Source organism: Chelonia mydas, chromosome 8 (genome assembly GCF_015237465.2).
Source record: "Chelonia mydas isolate rCheMyd1 chromosome 8, rCheMyd1.pri.v2, whole genome shotgun sequence".
Taxonomy (NCBI): Eukaryota; Metazoa; Chordata; order Testudines; family Cheloniidae; genus Chelonia; species Chelonia mydas.
The window spans coordinates 18,623,607-18,642,532 of record NC_057854.1 but is presented as its reverse complement, the minus strand read 5'-3'; the positions used below and the strand labels follow the sequence as shown (position 1 = coordinate 18,642,532).

General features: G+C 46.9%; 1 protein-coding gene across 2 annotated transcripts in view; it reads left to right on the top strand.

Annotated features, from left to right (window-relative positions):
* Positions 1 to 16,601, top strand: part of DPYSL3 (dihydropyrimidinase like 3) — a 70,934-nt gene extending 54,333 nt beyond the window's left edge. Inside the window, exons 7-14 of one of the 2 annotated variants that reach the window (XM_037907255.2) lie at positions 2,759 to 2,827; positions 7,329 to 7,449; positions 9,657 to 9,813; positions 12,327 to 12,468; positions 13,754 to 13,924; positions 14,454 to 14,633; positions 15,427 to 15,589; positions 16,129 to 16,601. In XM_037907255.2, coding sequence (XP_037763183.1) covers positions 2,759 to 2,827; positions 7,329 to 7,449; positions 9,657 to 9,813; positions 12,327 to 12,468; positions 13,754 to 13,924; positions 14,454 to 14,633; positions 15,427 to 15,589; positions 16,129 to 16,217 — 1,092 coding nt within the window. In that variant the 3' untranslated portion in view covers positions 16,218 to 16,601. The remainder of the gene's footprint in view (positions 1 to 2,758; positions 2,828 to 7,328; positions 7,450 to 9,656; positions 9,814 to 12,326; positions 12,469 to 13,753; positions 13,925 to 14,453; positions 14,634 to 15,426; positions 15,590 to 16,128) is intronic. The other variant, XM_037907256.2, reaches the window with a different exon arrangement.
* Positions 16,602 to 18,926: the final 2,325 nt, after the last annotated feature.

Below are 18,926 nucleotides of genomic sequence, written 5' to 3'. Positions count from 1 at the left end.
GCTGCAGAGAATTTATTCATTTGCTCTGTGTAATTTGATACCCTGGACTATAGTCTGCCTCCTCCTCTCATTAGAGGAAGTGAGACAGTTTCTCAGAAATGCTTTGGTACCTTTTGCTCCTGAGGAAGAAAGCCGAATGGCACTGGGAAGGGAATTTGCTGGCCATGTTTCCCAGAGTCTGCCGCTTTTACATTGTATGGCTGCTTCATTGGAACCAAACATGTCTGGGAAAATGGCTTCTACCTGGGCTCTTCCTATATGGAAGCTGCTTTCCTCTCTATAGACTCCTTTGTGCTAGAATGTTGGGTGGAGGTTGTTTGTTTTTTCCAGACATGCTGTGGCCAGCAATAGAAAAGCTAACCCCTATCAGGAAAAGATTAATATTTTCCAACTGGATGAGCTTCTCGTGTTTTATATTGGCTTCTCTTGGGTTGAAGAGCAGAAATAAAAGTACACAGTACCCTGTGCATGTCACTCTTACGTGGAAACAAGACTAATTTATCTTCCTTGCTAAACCCAGGAGTCAGTAGAAGACATTTCCGTTCACTGTTAGAGAAATGGATACGCAGTGAATCAGAAATTATCCTAATGGAACAGAACAGTCCATTGAGTCCAGTATGTTCACTCTAACAGCAGCCAATGCTGAAAAGCTGCAGCAAAAGGAAAAGACCCTCGCAATGTGCAAGGCCAGTTATGTTATAATATGGTGTGCAAAATACCAGAGCCATAGGGGAAGGGGGAATTTCTGCCCAATACAAGGAAGCAATCAGCTTATGGAGCTGGATTCATGGGATTTGAGGGGGTATAGAATGGGGAAAATACTGTTTTGATTTTAAATGGATGGATCGAACTATTACAGTGCCTTGTAGTTGGTGTCGTGGATACAGAGAATAGTACCTCTGTGATTTTGAAGAACCAGGGACAAATTTGCTCAATTTTACTCAGTAGCACATCCTCAGTTTTTTCTTCCCCTTTCTTTGGAGGGGGTGGATTAGGAGGAAAGTCTCTAAACTAAGCTCCGAAGTACCCTGCAGACTGCAAGAATCAATTTCTCTTCACAGATTTAAAGATCCCCAAAGTTAGTCAATGTCTGTTTTCCTAGGAAAATGGAGAGATCGAAGAATCAGTGTTGACTAGGAGTTCTTGCTACTTCAGTCCCACCCTAACCACCAAAAGCTCCAAAGCTGTGTGCAAGGTTTACTGGTGCTGTGCAGCCTTGAAAATTACTTCTGCCTTCCAAACTAATTGATACAAAATGTCACAAACTGGTGACTGATCCAGAATGGGATTAGATTAGGCTGTACAAGTGAGGATGCTGGTCAGTGTTCCTGCTTCTGTTCCTAGGAGGAAGGTTAGGGGACTTTCCCCAACCCCTCTATTCTGGGTCATGATCCCCAACCCCTCTATTCTGGGTCATGATCTGTTTTCTCTTTACTATCCTAAGGTCACCCGTGTTTCGTATGACTTTGATCCACATAAGAGAGAGGAGAGGGGGTAGGTACATAGAGCAGAGTAAGGGGGATACACCAAGCAGTGGAAACTGAAACAGGGGGATGTGGAGTATGTTCCTTGTTGGTGGTGAAGATTGAGAAATGAAAAGAACATTGTTGAGTCATTATTTTGTCAGCTCTTTGTGTTGTGGCTGAGAAGGTAGGTGTAGGAGGCGAAAATGTGTGGCAATTATATATATGGCAATTTACCTCTTCAAGTGTTGTACAGATATTAACTGTCACTGCTGGAAGCCCACCTTCACTATTCATCTAGATGTGATTTTTTATTTTGTAGTGCCAACAGCATGCTCAGTGCTCTGAGAGACACAAAAATTAGGACAATCCGTGCCCCAAAGAGCTTAAAAGCTGAAAGACACTTACAGGATAATATTTCAAAATGCAACAGATGTGCACATTGCAGTAACAGACTCATTCATGAATGGTCAATTTTTGAGGGTGTCTGACAGATTGGAAGCCAGGTAAAGGGTATGGGGAAACTTCTCCCAAGCTCGGTGTCCCCCATGTAACGGATTGCAAGCCCCTTGTGGGCTGATGATAACACACTGATAAGGATGTCAGATAGGATTGATCTTCCACTGAGCTGAACAATTTCTGAATGCCAAGGATCAGGCATACCATTAAGTTCATGTACATACCTGTCTGATTGTACTGTATGTGGTTGTGGTCCCTCATTATAGCAGTAAAATGTGTTGCTGATTGCGTGGGGGGGGGGGGGGAGGGGAGAGAAGCAACCACACCATTTTAAAACATTCTCATATAGGGCCAGATTCTGCTCTCATTGACGCCAGTGAACTCTATTGATGTTAATGGAGGTGCACGGGTGTGACTGAGAAGAGAATTTGGCCCAAAATGGATTTCTTTTAATTTTCTTGATCTCTTCCTCGGTAGTGCTTGGATGTTTGTGGGAATAGCAAAGGCAGAGAAAATTAGATACATGCCTTTCCCTGAATTGTATTTGTTGTTTTTCACCTGTTCTACAATTATTTCAGACCTGTTTATTCTCAATTATCACTTCCAAAGGAAGATTATTTTACTCTCAACCTATGTATTTACTTATCTTCCCCATTATATTCTCTGTGTGTCTTGGTAGTCTTGTGAACCACCTGCAGCAAATCCACAGAGATCTGCTGTGCTATTTGATAATCGAAATCCTTACGAAATGCTGAGTAAGGTGGCATTTGTTTTTTGACATAACTGGCAGATCAAATTCAGTCTCTGAACTTCCCCGTGTCTTTTAATTCTTCTAGGAACAAACCAGGATGCTGGAGATGGGAATAACTGGCCCAGAGGGCCATGTGCTGAGTAGACCAGAGGAGGTAAATGACAAAAGAAAAAAAGATAAACAGTGTACCATTCTTGTTACACTGAGGCTCTTTCCTCGCGAGTTTCAGCCATACTTAGCATACTGGTGTCTAACAGTTCTATTTTATCTATACTGGCAGTTCAACCATACTCCTCATCCATTCAGGGAAGGGGCCTTTGGTGATAAACCATGTTCAATAATGATTCAGTTTCCTAGCATAGACAGGAGTCCATGCGTCTTCCTGAAATGCAGTAGCCATAGGAAATCAGTGCTGTCAGGCTGCAGTTAGTGCTACTTCTGATGCATTCACATTTGATAGGTGATTCCAGTGGTGAAAGAAGCCTGAGATCAGAGAATCAGCGCACTCAAAATGAAAGTACCTTTAAAAAAAGGGCATCATCCATTGACCTCAAAGTGCATTCATATTGTAAAGGAAAATAGTGCAGACTGTACCTCCAGCTTCTCCCTCATCTAATCTCTACTTAAGGTCTAGAATGTGTTAAAATGAGACACACAAAGCCTCTGGTGGTCGGAATGGGGGATTTCCCAATTGTGAATCAGTGTCAAGACATTTAACTGGATTATGTCTACTCTTTTTATTTGCCCATTATTCTGAGCTCAGTCTAATTTTAGATTATTTTATAAATGTCAGATTGCAGTAGCGGTGTGCTCAGAACTGTTTTTAACTTTCTACAACACATGGAAGCAAGCGAGAGAAAATATAACTGAAATCTGCTGCAGTCACAGGGAGGAGAGGGGAGTAGATGAGAAGATTTGTACTTCAGACTTACGATCAGAAATAAAATAAATCTGCTTAAATTAATGGTATACCGACAAGGTTTATATAATGTATAGTTTATTCACTTTGAGATGTGGGACATTAAAATGTCTCCCCAGAAAAAAGACCCAATGTTAACTATACTGGAACAGATCCTCAGCTGGTGAAAATTGACATGGTTGCATTGACTTCAGTGGAGCCAGGCTGATGTACACCATCTGGGGATCTGGTTCTTTGTTATCAGAAGGCAAATGTTGTGGTTTTCATTGTCCAAGGCTGGTTAAGGGCTATGGAATGTTTTGTTCCTGAAGGGTGATTGGCTGGAAATATGACTAAAAATAGCACTGGAAGGCTCCATATTCCCTCCAGCTGGCTCCAGATCTCATTGGTTCAGCAAATACACACTCATACTTTTTTTCTATTTAATTATTATTTACTGTTTGTCCTGTGGTAGGGCCTAAGAGCCCTAGCCCTGAATGATGACCCCATTGTGCTCGGCATTATACAAACACAGAACAAATTGCTGGCTCATCAAATTCAACCTGGGACCTGAAAGTCAGTTGGGGTCTTCCTGCCTCCTCCATCCTTGCCAGGCACAAAGATTCCCCAGTCAGAACGTAGAGTGAATGGAAATTGGAGGGCTGCATGACGCAGTAATGAATCCCCCGGCTACAAGTAACCCCAGCGCAGCTGTATAGGGTGTGCAGCTCTAACGAGTGAAAACTCCCTTTTCACGTGAGATTTGGATCCCTGCAGGGAGCAGAGATGTTGAGTAATGAGCTGCCATTGTACATCATCACTTTAATTACTATAATTACACTTTAAATGGGAGGGAAAGATTGGCCACAGAATTCTAAATGCTAACGTGTCTCCCAGTTGTTTGGAGGAAGTTCTCTTCTATTCCCTGTGACCTAACTGCCACTATCAGCTGAAAATCATATTGTTGTACACTTCCTATGCTTTCTATTTCCACCCCCCAAATCCACAAAGTTTGGAAGCCCAGGCTGCATGTCTCCAATGTCCACGTGATCTGTGTCTCTCAGGTGCCTCCGCTGTTTCAGTGACACAGAGCCACACAGACAATCTCATCCTTTCTGTCACAGAGCTGTCTGCTGGGATTACACACCAACCACCAACGTGGTCTCCTCACCATGAGTCCAGATGGCACGTGTGGCCTGAACTCACTCAGCATAGCCCGTCTGGTCCTTAAAATTTGCAGCCATATTGCAGATGTGCCACCTTGGTGGCTTTTAGGAATTGAGTGGGGTGGGTTAACGCTATAGAACCCTGCAAAAATCTGGAGAATGAGGGATACAGTTAGAACTGAGTAAGTCATTTAAAAAGCCCCCAATACCAATGAGTATCTGTTGTGCCGGGGTTTAACTGCATGGCTCCCCTTGACCTAAATGGGACTCATGAAGCTAAATATTCCTCTCCTCGCTGCTTTGAAGGTTTAGTTCTCAAGGTCTTTCCCTTGCTGCCTTCATCATGGGAACCAATGCTCAGAAATAGTTCATGCATCCAGACCCACTGGGAAAGGGTTGAGTATTTGGCTGAGGTTAGCATAAGCAAATGGATGTTCAGGGCACATCTGATCTTATAGCCAGATGACATAGGAGCAGAAGTGGCACCCTTAGTGTCATTTTGCAAGATGGAGGGGAAGAGGGAGTAGGTGATGAAGCTGATTGTGTACCTAGAAAATATATACACAGACCAAGTTATACTTGTTTGCAAGCACAGCTCCTCTGTGACAAGGTTTCAGGTATCTCTGCTCTTACAGCTCCATTTAGCATGTGCAAACATGTTACATGCAGAAGTACAACCTCATGACAAGCTAGTAAGCATTTGTTAGGCTGGAAATAAAAATAGACACAAGGGTTCTCGGAACAAATATCCCTTGCCGCCTGACCCATAATACCCACTTAAAGTGCTCTAGACCCATTGTTTGTGGCTGTGGTCTGTGAAGGCATCCTACTGTTCTGGAACCATTGCTCCTAGGAATAGTTAACCAGGGGACTCCTTGGAGCTTGTTGTTGCTTGTCCTGTATCATTGCAGTTTGAAAGGTCAATCTAGAGTGCGACAAGCTGTGTGTGTGGAATGTTCACCATAATCACCAGTGAGGGGAAGAGGGTTGAAATGTAAGGGTGTCATGTCAGTGATCATTTGATACTACACAGTGAACTGCTCCAAAATGTCATCCCAGTGGTTTGCAATATCCAGTGGTAAGAATATTTTGTAGTGGCTGAGGTTGACCCATCTCTGCATAAGGACTTACACACACTTAGAAGTTTGTATACTATATAATATTTTCTTCCTCACATTTTTCATTCTATGCCCCCAAGGACCATTTTACCACCCATATGAAACGTTTTTGTTGAATCCAGTAACCATAAGGACAATAGCGTAATGGGTTTGTGTGCATTGCTCAGTTTTCCAGTTGTGGGAGAAATCAGGTTTGCATAAATGGGTGATTCAGCAAGAAGTGCTGTCTGCAGAAGGCAGCCTCTAGTTCCCCAGGGGAATTTGTATTATATGCTTATTGGTACCCTTGCCTTTTTAAGGTTTGGGGTTTCTTTTTCTTTTCCATAATTTTTTTTTTTAATACTGAAGCCTTAAGCCAAACTGTTGACCAAGATCTTGGAAGGCTTTTTGGAATGAAGTCGGGCTGAACGGGGGATGATGTAATTCTTTAAAGATATCCCTCATGCTGAAATACTGAAAATTCACCCTGTTACAACAGCAAACAAGATATAAAGGTCCAGGGCTGATAATCTTGGAGGCTGAAGTAGCCAATAGCAGAGTAACAGCACAAACAGACTCAGACAGGAGCAGAACTACCTGCAAAATAACCAGCTGCGAATTGCCCACACAGACAACCAAGCTTTAATATTAAAATAAATGCATGATGAAGCCTGTGGTAGCAACTCAGACCTGTGGAGAGGGAACTGGACTGGAAGCCAGGAATCATGATCCTGCTGCTGATTTGCTCTATGACCTTGAGCAAGTCAGCTAACCTATCTCTGCTGCCGTTTCCACTTTTGTAAAATGAGGATAATGATGCATACTCCCTACAGGAATCTCTTTCAGCTATATGGATAAGAAATACCATAATAAGTGCAAAATATTATTAAAGGCCTGCCTGAAGTACAGATGGGCTGAGAAGCTGGTGAATTTAGATGGAGAGCAGCAAAATATCTGGATCTAGATTAAACTCAAGATGGGGTTTGTGACTCAGGGCTGGGCATCTGATTCTGTAGCACTCAGATCTATCAAGCTTTTTTTACAAGACTTCAGCCTCAGATGATCTCATTCTGATCGTCTTGTTGTTTATCATTTGCACTGTGGTAGTAGGAGCACGTTGTGGACCAGGGCCCCATTGTGTTAGGTGCGGTACAAACGCAGAACAAAAAGACAATCACTGTCCCAAAGATCTTACACTCTTGAGTATGAGATAAGAGACAGACGGTGGATACAGAGTGACCAGCCAGGGAGCACAAGGAAACAATGAGACAGAATTGGTCATCTTCATAGGCACTTGTCCCCATTATATGGAGACCTTGGAATTTCCTGTTGAAACCTGATGGGAGAGGGTGATCTTATGGTGAGGTTAAGAGAGAGGGCACCCGTGACCAGTGAAATGACACAGCGTGGTGGGATTCACCACATCGTGGGGTGGTTGGTGACGACTCCTCCCTATGTGTTGTTTGCAACCTTTGTGTCGCTGCTATGTTCCAGCTGGAGGCAGAAGCCGTCTTCCGCGCCATCACCATTGCTAGCCAGACCAACTGCCCTCTGTATGTGACCAAAGTGATGAGCAAGAGTGCTGCTGACCTCATCTCGCAAGCCAGGAAGAAAGGTGAGTGGCTGCTGTCTCGGATCACCCTCCTTGCCCCGAGTGTGTGTAGCTGGAACACCTTCTGCAGAGGGCCTATGTTTGTTGCTAGCAAGGAGACACAACCCTTGAGCTAATTTAAATTAATGCCTCCTGCTTCCCCAAGTGTCACCCAGCCACTGTGAGGGTTTTCATGACTTTTGTTAAGTGGGGGTATCCTGGAGTCCTCATGCCCCTTGGCTGAAACTGGGTTTAGCAGGAAACAATTGGGGTAGAAAAAAATCGACTGCATCCCTGCTTACTTACATCCAGCCTGCCCATGGTCTTGAACTGGGCCCCTCACCATGGTCTCTGTGCACTTAGCTGGCCAGCTGCTGCTCTAGAGTGTGCATACTCTAGAGTGAGTGAGAGACCAAGTTTGACTCAGAACTTGAAATCCATCATGGGATGAATCTCTGGCTTGGGCGTTTTTCTGGCTAATATGGGGCTAGTTTGATGCAGGCCCCGCTGTACCAGGCCCATCTGGAGCTGACTCTGGTTGCATGCCAGCTGCTAGCACATCAGGGCTGGAGGGTTTGGTTTAAATACCAGAGTTTATCTCCGACCATAAAATGCTCTCTCTGCCAAGCAGAGGCGTATCGTCCATGTGCAAGTGATTTGCGTTGCTAAAAATATCCCCTGGCTGCCTTTTGATGTGCTGGCGCTTTCAGTGGGTGTCTGTATTCAGGTATCAGGCCTTTTAGATGTGTGGGGAGCCCTGTCTGGCAGGCTGGATGCTCCTGGCAGATAGAGGTGACTCCCCACCCCACAGAGGGGTGTACACACACGTGCATTAGTTATCTCACCATTCCCTTGTTTTCATAGATTCATAGATACTAAGGTCAGAAGGGACCGTTATGATCCTCTAGTCTGACCTCCTGCACAATGCAGGCCACAGAATTTCACCCACCCACTCCTGTGAAAAACCTCTCACCTATGTCTGAGATATTGAAGTCCTCAAATCGTGGTTTAAAGACTTCAAGGAGCAGAAAATCATCCAGCAAGTGACCCGTGCCCCATGCTACAGAGGAAGGCGAAAAACCTCCAGGGCCTCTTCCAATCTGCCCTGGAGGAAAACTCCTTCCCTAGAGATGCTAAATACAATATCTGTCAAACCCATTGTCCTTCTGTCTGTCCAAGTTTGGCACCCACATCTCACCTTCCTCAGCACTGCCTTTGACAGGGAATAGAGAGAGAGACACACACACACACACACACACACACACACACTTGAAAAGCTTGGCTCACTTGAGCCAACCCCTCACACTAGCAGGCAGATCTCCATGTGTCTGAGCTGTCTGGGGCCTTTACACAGGTCTAGAGAGGTTGGGAAGAGAAGAAAACTTTGGCTGCCCCCACTCCAGCTTGTTATCAGTGTGACGAAACTGGATCTGCGGAGTGCAGAGGTGGCCAGAACTTTGATGGTGTTTGGTAAATATTTACCTGACTGAAATGTGCAGAGAGGGAGGAGTGGGAGAGAGAGAACATGAGGCAGATGAAACTGAACAGACCCTGAGAGGTCTGACCCTTCGCCTGGTGTGTCAAGCTGCACTGTGTGTATCTGACTCAGGTTGGAAGCTTGCATTGCAAGATCTGTTCTGGACAGAGCACTCTGCTGCCATCCACTGGGATTCCTGACTCCTGTCAGGTATTTCTAGGGTGCCAATCACTCTGGTAGCTGTGTGGCTGTTGTTCTTGGGGCTAGATATGAAGGCAACAGGCACAAAGGGTATGCATCCAGCTAACAGGATTCCTACACTTATGCTGTTGGTCGCTGAGTGGCGCCAGTGTGTTCAGTACAAATGAAGGGAAAATGCGGCCTCTGTACCAAAGAGCTGAAAATACGCAGACGAAGTTGGGACTCAATAAACCTGAGTAGCGTGATTTCTGCTGTCTCAGTGGGTGTTCCCGGCATCGTCCGTCCCCAAAGTTTTTCCTTTCCCGTCACTGACCCCACAGGGGTTTCACCCCAGCAACTTGAGACCCCAGGTCCTTGAGTGGCAGGACCAGGATCATGCCTGGCACCCGTGCCTCAGGCAAAGACTAGATACTGCTTGCTCTCCCTGCCCCCGTACGTTCCCACTTGGGGTCACACCCAGTCTGATCCACGCAGGCCAATATCCTAAATCAAAATAGATGAACCAAGTGATCTGTCCATTAAAGGTCCAATTTCATAATCCTCTTCTCTACAGGGAATGTGGTGTTTGGTGAGCCTATCACAGCCAGTCTTGGCACAGATGGGACACACTATTGGAGCAAGAATTGGGCCAAGGCTGCTGCATTTGTGACCTCTCCACCTTTGAGTCCAGACCCAACAACCCCCGACTACATCAACTCCTTACTGGCCAGGTGGGTGATTTGCAGTGGGAGAAAACCTCTCCCTTTTCCCCACAAGAATTGCACTGAAGAAATTGCTGGGGCTGTGCCAGTGAAGTTCCATCCCAGGAACCTGAGACTGCTGTGGGTCTGGGGTTGTTTAGGGGGACCTTGACTCTGAATGGGCCAGTGACTGAGGGGGCTGTGGACTCAGCAGCGAGGCACAGCAGGAAGAGTGGAAGCACTGGACTATTTGTTGAGTTGTAAGTTGCAAAACTGGGGTTGATATTCAAAATGCCCCAAAGTTCTGGGGTATCTGGATCCAGGGGATTAACAGTTCTAAAAGTAAAAGGGAGAGGCTTTGTAGGATGCAGAATGAACTGCTGGATTCTCCAACTCCTGTTCTGCCATGTTGAAAATACTGGGCAAATAACAACAATCCGAGTCCCCTTGTTTTTACATGGGCCCCGTTGAAAAGAACGCTTTACATGAAGGATGGTGCCAAAATTATCAACTTGGAGTGACTGCTGCTGCTACAACACACAGTGCACACGGACACTGGTCATTTGCTACCCAGATCTGTCCATCATGTAGGAAGTTAAAGGTTTTACCCCAGTGTTTGTATATTTAACTATATACATGGTGGCTGGTCCTTGTTAGCCAGTGGAAGATATTTACCATTCAAAGCAATGGTATTGATTCCTGTGTTAACTGAGTGTTATCCTTGGACTGGATAAGCAGGGCTGCAGAACAGGAATGAGGTGTGTAGATAGAGTTGTGTGTTGGCACAAAACTGGGTTAACAGGAGACTGCAGGCCAGGATTGAGTTGCATTGCTAGCATTGTATGGAGGGGCATGTCTGAAATAATGGGGTGCTGCTGCAGTTCAGGAGTGGAAGTGGCTACTTCGTGATGCCTGGGCAGCTCCAAGACTGGGTTAGCAGCATGTGCCCAAGGTCAGCACTGAGGTGCACTGGCAGAGCTGCGTTGAGGTCCCAGAAATGAAATAGCTGCAGATCAAGATTTAAGGTGCATTTGCTGAGTGGGTTGTGGAAAAGTGTGCAGAGCCCATTATATATACTTATCAACCGCTCCCTTCACAAGAGCACTGCATTTACCTGCCTCTGACCAAAAGGAGAACTGTATGAAGAGCCTTGGGACCCACACGTGCCTGTCCCAAACTGCACTGATTTCCTCTGTGTGCAGCCCCTTATATTCTTCTGTAGGATTCTTCAACCAGAGATGAAAGGAATCTCCACTCCCATCCCAGCTGGGCTCTTTGGCTTGTTTTCTTGTCCTGGTACAAAGCTGGTGGCAATTAGGAAGCATGTTTTGTCGTCTGGTTGGGTTTCTGTGTGGGCAGTAGGTCAGACATATGGCAGAAATTGTGAAGGGGAGATAGATTATCAGTGGATTAGAACTGAGGTTCCTGGGCCCAGACCAAGGGCACAAGGCTCAGCGTATTTGTGTCTCTGTGCTTTTCAGATTCACGGCCAGTCCATCTGGAAACCCAGCAATCCCTGTACTTTTCCTCCTTATCATTAGACATGGCTTTGAGGGTTGTTTCCTTCCACTAGGATGACTTCATTATTATCCTGCATCCTCTCCACTCCCTGAATACCCAGCAGACAGGAAGTTTCCAGAGAACTATATGCAGTTGCTGGTTCGGTCACTAGAGGTGCTTGCTGCTGCCCTCTGGTGTCTTTACACACAAATATACCAGACTAGAGCACGCAGCTCATTCCCTGCAAGCTCTTTGGGGTGCTTTTTAAACAGGCTTAGGGACATGGAATCTAATAATAATGAAGCTTCTCTGAACAGCTGAGATGAAATGGGCTTGAAGCAAGCCTCCTGGCTTGGTTACTTTTGCTGGAGATGTCACATGTGCAGCGATACGGCACATTTACAAGAATGGAGGTAATCTTGGCATGTCCAAGAGGAGGGCACTTTTGTGCCTGCTGCCCGAGACTCCAGAGACAAGCGGGTAGGGCCTAGGATGAGGCTGTTTTCGGCAGGCAGTCAGACTTGACTCTTCCAGTGAGGTCTGTGCCCCAGTATAGTGCTGATGATCCACGAAGGGGGTGAGCATCTTTCAGGGTTGGCTCTTTCAGATGTACCATAAAACTAAGCTCCTGGCCACTTGTGGATATTAAAGATCCCATGGCACTTTCCCCATGGGCTGGGCTACTAACCTCAATGTTCTGGCCACATTTCGGTTTAATTGCTCAGTTTTCCATCCTGTCTGTTACAAGCCACCCAGTGTGGCTTCCACCCTCTGCAGCGGGTGTGCTCGGGCCAAAAGACTCTGCACTTCACGAAAGGCTGGTCCATTGAGTGGCTTTGGCTGTGGCTACATAGGAAGATGCAGGGATGTCCCCAAAGTAGAAAGGCCATAGATACAGGACTTGGGGAAAGGAAACAGACAAAATCAGGGTCTTCCCATGCATAGAGGTCACCCCTGACCCTCTTCTCCATTTACACTGGAGCACATCGTGCCTGAGGCCAACAAAATGTCTTACATTAACCTTTTTGTCCCCACTCGACCAGTGGCGACCTGCAGCTTTCGGGGAGTGCTCACTGCACATTCAGCACCGCACAGAAAGCAATTGGGAAGGACAACTTCACAGCAATCCCAGAAGGGACCAATGGCATCGAGGAGCGGATGTCCGTCATCTGGGACAAGGCAGTGGTAAGAAATGGATTGGGGTCAGGGGAGGGTAACCAGAGGAGGGGGGCATGGTCCTGAGCATGTGACATCTTTCTCAATGGCAGGTTTACATAAGCCAAGGAGGCAGGAATGAGAGAGGGAATTGTGGGGGGGAGTGGAGCACATTCATAGACTTTACGATCAGAAGGGACCATTATGATCGTCTAGTCTGACCTCGTGCACAACGCAGGCCACAGAATCTCTCACACCCACTCCTGTAACAAACCCCTAACCTATGTCTGAGCTATTGAAGTCCTCAAATCATGGCTTAAAGACTTCAAGGTGCAGAGAATCCTCCAGCAAGTGACCCGGGCCCCACGCTGCAGAGGAAGGCAGCAAACTCCCAGGGCCTCTGCCAATCTGCCCTGGAGGAAAATTCCTTCCTGACCCGAAATATAGCGATCCGCTAAACCCTGAGCATGTGGGCAAGACTCACCAGCCAGACACCCAGGAAAGAATTCTCTGTGGTAACTCAGATCCCACCCCATCTAACATCCCATCACAGGCCATTGGGCATATTTACTGCTAGCAGTCAAAGATCAATTAATTGCCAAAATTAGGCTATCCCATCATCCCATCCCCTCCATAAACTTATCAAGCTTAGTCTTGAAGCCAGATATGTCTTTTGCTCCCACTGCACCGTATTCAGGGTGAGGAGCCAGGACCTGTGAACCATGCAGCGGTGCTGAGAGGTAGTGTGACCTAATGGATAGAGCACTGGACTGGGATCAAGGAGAGCTGGGTTCTAGTCCTGTCTTGGTCAGTGGACTGCTGGCTGACTTTGGGCAAGGCACTGCACCTCAGTTTCCCCATCTGTAAAATGGAGATAATGCTACTGACCTCCTTTGTAAAGGGCTTTGAGAGTGTCTGATAAAAAGCTCTGTATAAGAGCTGGGTATTACTGTTATCTATGTAAGGGAAATATACCCAAGGCTTGCTAGACTCCAGGTTTCACCTAGCTTGTTTGTTCCCCTTATATCAGTTTTCAAAAGCCAGGTAATTTTTTATGCAGGGATATTCCTTTCTAAACAAATTCCAGTGAGTGGGTTTTCCCCTTTGGCTTCAGTGGCTGACCTTTAGTCGATCCTACCAGCTTTAAAGGGAGGTGGACATTTTAGTCTGGACTTGTTAAATTTCTGTTCTCACAGTTCACACAAGGGGCATAGTGTTTCCTTGGATACCATCCTCTCCCTCCCCATGATCCTACTGAACTGTGGAGCTATGAATGCAATTAGATTGAGGACCCACCCATTTTATATCTGAACAGGCCACGGGGAAGATGGACGAAAACCAGTTCGTGGCAGTGACGAGCACCAATGCTGCCAAGATCTTCAACATGTATCCACGGAAAGGGAGAATAGCGGTGGGGTCGGACAGTGACCTGGTCATATGGGATCCTGATGCAGTGAAGATTGTCTCAGCCAAAAGCCACCAGTCGGTAAGTCAGCTGCTGGCCTGGGGAGTGTTGGGAGGTGGTTGGCGTAACTTGCCAGCATGATAAGGTTATCTGCTCTGTTACTGCCAGGTAGGAGACTTGGATGTAAGAAAGTAACTCGGTCCTGGATTGCAGAGTTAGACCACTCAGCCCCTGGCTCTAGGAGATGGGCATGCTTCTCCTGAATGCTGAGTGGCAGCACCTCTTGCTCTTTTAGTTCTGAGCCTGAATACAGCATCGAACCCCCCTCTGTCCTGACCTGCAACTCCCCTTGTTAGTATTCCAGGCCTGGGCCCACCACAGGGCTCTACTGGTGCACCTCTATGCTCACCTGAGTAGCAGGGGAAGATGCCAGTTTGGAGCTCTAGTCCTTAGCCACAGTCCTCGTTCACACCCCTGGCTATTCCAGTCTTTGGCCGTACACAGTGTGAGTATTGGTTAGTGACAGAGTCTGGACATCATCTCAATTGGCCAGGCTCTGGTGCAGAATGCCTGGGTTCATGCTCCTGTTGCCCTTCCCCGTGTGCTTCAGGCAGCTGAATACAACATCTTTGAAGGAATGGAGTTGCGTGGGGCTCCGCTGGTTGTCATATGCCAGGGGAAGATCATGCTGGAGGATGGCAACCTTCATGTGACACAGGGAGCTGGGCGCTTCATTCCCTGCAGTCCTTTTGCAGACTATGTCTACAAGCGCATTAAAGCCAGGAGGAAGGTAAGGCGTTGAGGAGACCCGGCTAGGAGAATGAAACCCGTAGGTGTGGGAAAACACTGCAACTTCCTTAGGGGCATAGTGCGTGCACGTGCTGTACTCCCATCGCTGTAATGGTACCGCCAGCGAGGCTGCATGCCTGAGTCGCCCTCTTCCCCAGTAGTGGGCTCTCCTGCTTTGGTCACTGTGCCCCTTGAGTGCTGCCCGGTTAGTGTATTTCAAACCAGAAATCAATGGGGGAGGAGCTGGGCCCTGGAGCCTCATCGAAGGGTGTAGACCTGCATGTTTGGTATATGCAACCAGCAGAGGTAGCATGTTGGGCTGTTTGCACAGCAGCTCCTAAGTTGCTGTACATGGTGGGAAGGCCAGTCTGGAGGGAACTGAAGAAAGTGAAGGCTACGAGGCTGGGGAGTGGGCAAACACCTTTCTCCCCATCAAGGGGGGCAGTAATCCACAGTGAAGGATTCGCCTGTTGCGCTGGACCTAGGGCTCTTTTACAGGTGGGAACTGAGGCATGGAGAGGCTAAGGGATTTGCCCAAGGTCACACAGGAAATGTGAGGGAGCAGGAATGTGGGCATCTGTGCTGGGGAGGTCTGGTGCACGGCAAGCCCTGTGAGGTGGGGGAGAGCATTGCAGACCTCAGCAGTAGGCATGGTGGCCTTGAATCAGATGAGGGCTGTGGAAGATCGAGGGGCTTCCTGTGCTGTTCAGGGAATCCCGGTTTCCCAGTGCCAGTGCTCTCAGTAACTAAGAGAAGCAGCGTCATTGCTTCCCCTGCCCTCTCTCTCACAACAGATGGCCGAGATGCATGCCGTGCCCAGAGGCATGTATGATGGGCCCGTGTTCGATTTGACAGCCACGCCTAAAGGCGGAACCCCTGCAGGCTCCACCAGGGGATCCCCCACCCGGCAGACGCCTCCCGTCAGGAATCTCCATCAGTCTGGATTCAGCCTGTCAGGTGAGCGTGAGCCGCCTCTGCACAGCAAAGTGCTGCGTACTCATGGACTGAAGAACCCAGTGACACCAGGTCCCAGAGGGCTGGGCACAGGGTGGGACTGGGGTTAGATTTCATACAAACAGTTGTGGTGATGACTTGGGGAGAGCTGCCCCTGCCAGTCTGTGGGGCTTGCTGCACAGCCTCTAGATGGGGGATGGCGGGAGCTTGCCCGAGCCCCTTAAAAGGGGATTAAATGCCAGAGACCTGCTACTGCCTCCTAGTCCCTCACTCCTGACAGCGCAGCTCCAGTGGGGAGGCTCCACAGGGAGGTCTTTGCAGCTGCTGGCTGCCTGAGGGCACTGAGGTACTATTGGACTGAAAGGAGGAACAGGGAAGTGAAGAAGCAGCAGGGTAGGTCTCTTAAGAACAATCTGCCCCCAGTGTGGCGTGTAGGGACCTTCTCAGAGACCACAGGCCTCCTGACTGGTTGGCCTGTGAGCCACAACTGTCTAATTTCCCTTTCTCCCCTCCCTTTGTTTGTGGTCATGTCCTAATTTCAGGTACCCAGGTCGACGAAGGTGTTCGTTCAGCCAGCAAGCGCATTGTAGCACCCCCTGGAGGCCGCTCCAATATAACCTCCCTGAGTTAAGCACCCAAGCAGGGAAGGAAACACCAATATTCAAGGGGGAAAATGGTACATTGGTATTTAAGAAGGAAAAGCAATTAAAAACCGTTAAGAGCTGAAGAATCAATAAGCCTCAAGCCTTATGTTTCACAAACGCTATTTGCTACCTAGCTTTAAAAATATTGCTTTGGTTTCTGTTTATGCATAGCCTTAATTTTTTTCTTTCATTTTTACATGCATGCAAATCTGACAGGTCACTAAGTTAAGAGTCTGTAATATACGTGTTGAGTGCTTGTGCGATGCTGCATTGTAAGGAGGGGGCGGAGAAAGCTGGGATGACAGTGACATGAACGAACTAGCTAGGCAGGTTATTCAGAAGGAATCGGCGTGGGGGTGGGGAGGGCGGGTTGTGGGGAGGGATCGTGGGAGGTGGATAGGGGCAAGGTGGGTCTGTGTGTTGTGTCAGTGTTCATCTGTTTCCACTCAATGCTGGTCAGACATGGCTGCCTCCGTCTTGTGTTGTGAGGCCCCTCGGGAAGCTCAGAGTCATCTCTGTAACAGCTCTGTTGTATCGCCTCATGTAAGACTTTATTACTTTGTACATTTTATTAAAAAACAGAAAGCAACTGTTCCTTCCAAACAACTTGCTGCACCAGTTTGTTTTTTCTCCTCTGCCGTAAAAGGGGAAACTCTGTTGGCTGCAGATTCCCATGCGGGGGAGGGGGGGTGCATAGGGATTGGGAGGTGAGGGAGTCGTGAAAAAGTCCCTGCTAATACTCTGGCACCTCCTGAGACAGCCTTATCCTTGTTTGGTCCTCTCCCTGCTTCCTTTACTCTCTTAAGACCCAGCATTGACGCTCCTGTCTCCTTTCGAAGACTTTGCCCCGAACCCTGCGTGACATGTTAGACACATTTATATGCACTACTAAAGGTGCTCATTGCAGGTGACCTTAATGCTTCCCCTTTCACAACAGGGGGCCTGAGACATGGTAGTGCCTCCTTCCGCCCTCTTCAGCAAACAGTCACTATCACATGAAGCTCCTGGATCCTGCTGAATGGTAGGGAGTGGATTCTGTTTTTTATATTTTTAATACTAACTTGTCCCCACAAGGTGGTGCTGGGATATCAGAAATGAAGAACTGCAGGTTACTTAGCTCCTCAGCTGCTTTCCTGTATTTGGAAGGGGGCGAGAAATCCAATGGAGAGTGACCCTGAAAAGTGATTGTTTCAAGTTTTTTAAATATACCACAATGAGATCCATTTCTTGCCAGTCTCAGAGAGGCCAGGAACCAAATGGATTTGAAAACTGAACTATCCCATCTTGTTTAGATATGGCTCCTCCAGAACAGGTTTGGCAGTGAGATGTGGGAGAAGCCTGTCTTGCTACTGCCCAAGCTAGGGATAAACAGAGGACTTCAGTCTCTACCTTCAGGGCTGCCAAGCTGACACCTGTTGCAAACACTCAAAATGGACTAAGTTAAAATGTTGTGGTGTTTACCAGCCTGTCTCCACCATCCCACTGCAGAGCTGGGTCAGTAGCAGCAGGTTAGACCTCTCCCACTGCTTGGTAACCCTGCAGTTACCAATGCCGGGAGAAAGAAGAACCAACTCAACTTGGATACATTTCTAGGCCCAAATTTTCAAAAATGACCACTGACTTTGAGTTCTTTGGTTTTGGGTGCTCAACTTTAAACATTGTGGGCTTGATATTTCAGATAAATGAGCCCCTATGGCTCCAGTTGGAATCAATGGGAATTATATACAACATTTCTAAAAAGAAGGCCCTGGCTACCATCATTCACATTGGGCAACAAGAACTGAGACATTTCAAAATCAAGGACTCACTTTGAAAACTTAGCTGCTACTGTTTGGGGCAATGAAAGTTCCAGTTTCCATTCCTCTCCCATAATAAACTCTGTCATCTTAATTATAAAGAGTTGAGGGGGAATTAAGAGCAATGCAGTATTTCCAACCATAAGCATTCCAAAATCATGAGCCAGGCCCCCCAAAATTATGAGATTGACTTAATTTTTTTTTAAATTGGTTGTTTGTTTTATGGTTTCTGAACCATTAGGTGGCACCTGCTTTATGATTTCAAGCTTTCCTCCACAGCTCTAAGGGCTAGAAATTGTATTTAATTTTAAATGAAAACTGACAGTGTTGTGTATTCATATGATTTCAACAGCTGGGTCTTTAAAAAAAGATATTGAGAAAGTTGGCAACATAGTAAAACTTTCAGCTCCCCACTATGTAAGGGACAGTAGTTATTGAAGTGGCTTAGGTGTTGAGTCAAAATGTAAAACCTTCAGGGGTTTGTTTGGGGTTTTTTTTGAATTTAGTGTTTGTTTTTTTTAGGATGTGCAGAGAAAAATATCATTGAGATTTTCTTAGTACTAACAGAAACTGGGCTCTTCTGGAAGAAAAGGAAAAGGTGGATGGCCCAGAGGGATGGACAAATCACTCAGTGAAATGATCTCTCTCATCCACCTTGAGGCGCTGCAGCTGTTCACACAGTTGTCCTTTTTGGAGACCATGTATAAAAGTTGTCTTAATCCTTCATTTGGCTGATAGTTGTGAATGTGCCAGCATCCACAGGGTTGAAGAAATGGCAACTTACCTTTAACGTGTGCTTGTCTGCCCCTTGCACCTATACTGAATTAGATGCTATATCAAATTACTTGTTGAGTGAGCTTTCAACACTAAATTCAATCTGCAATTAGATTTTTCAGCTCG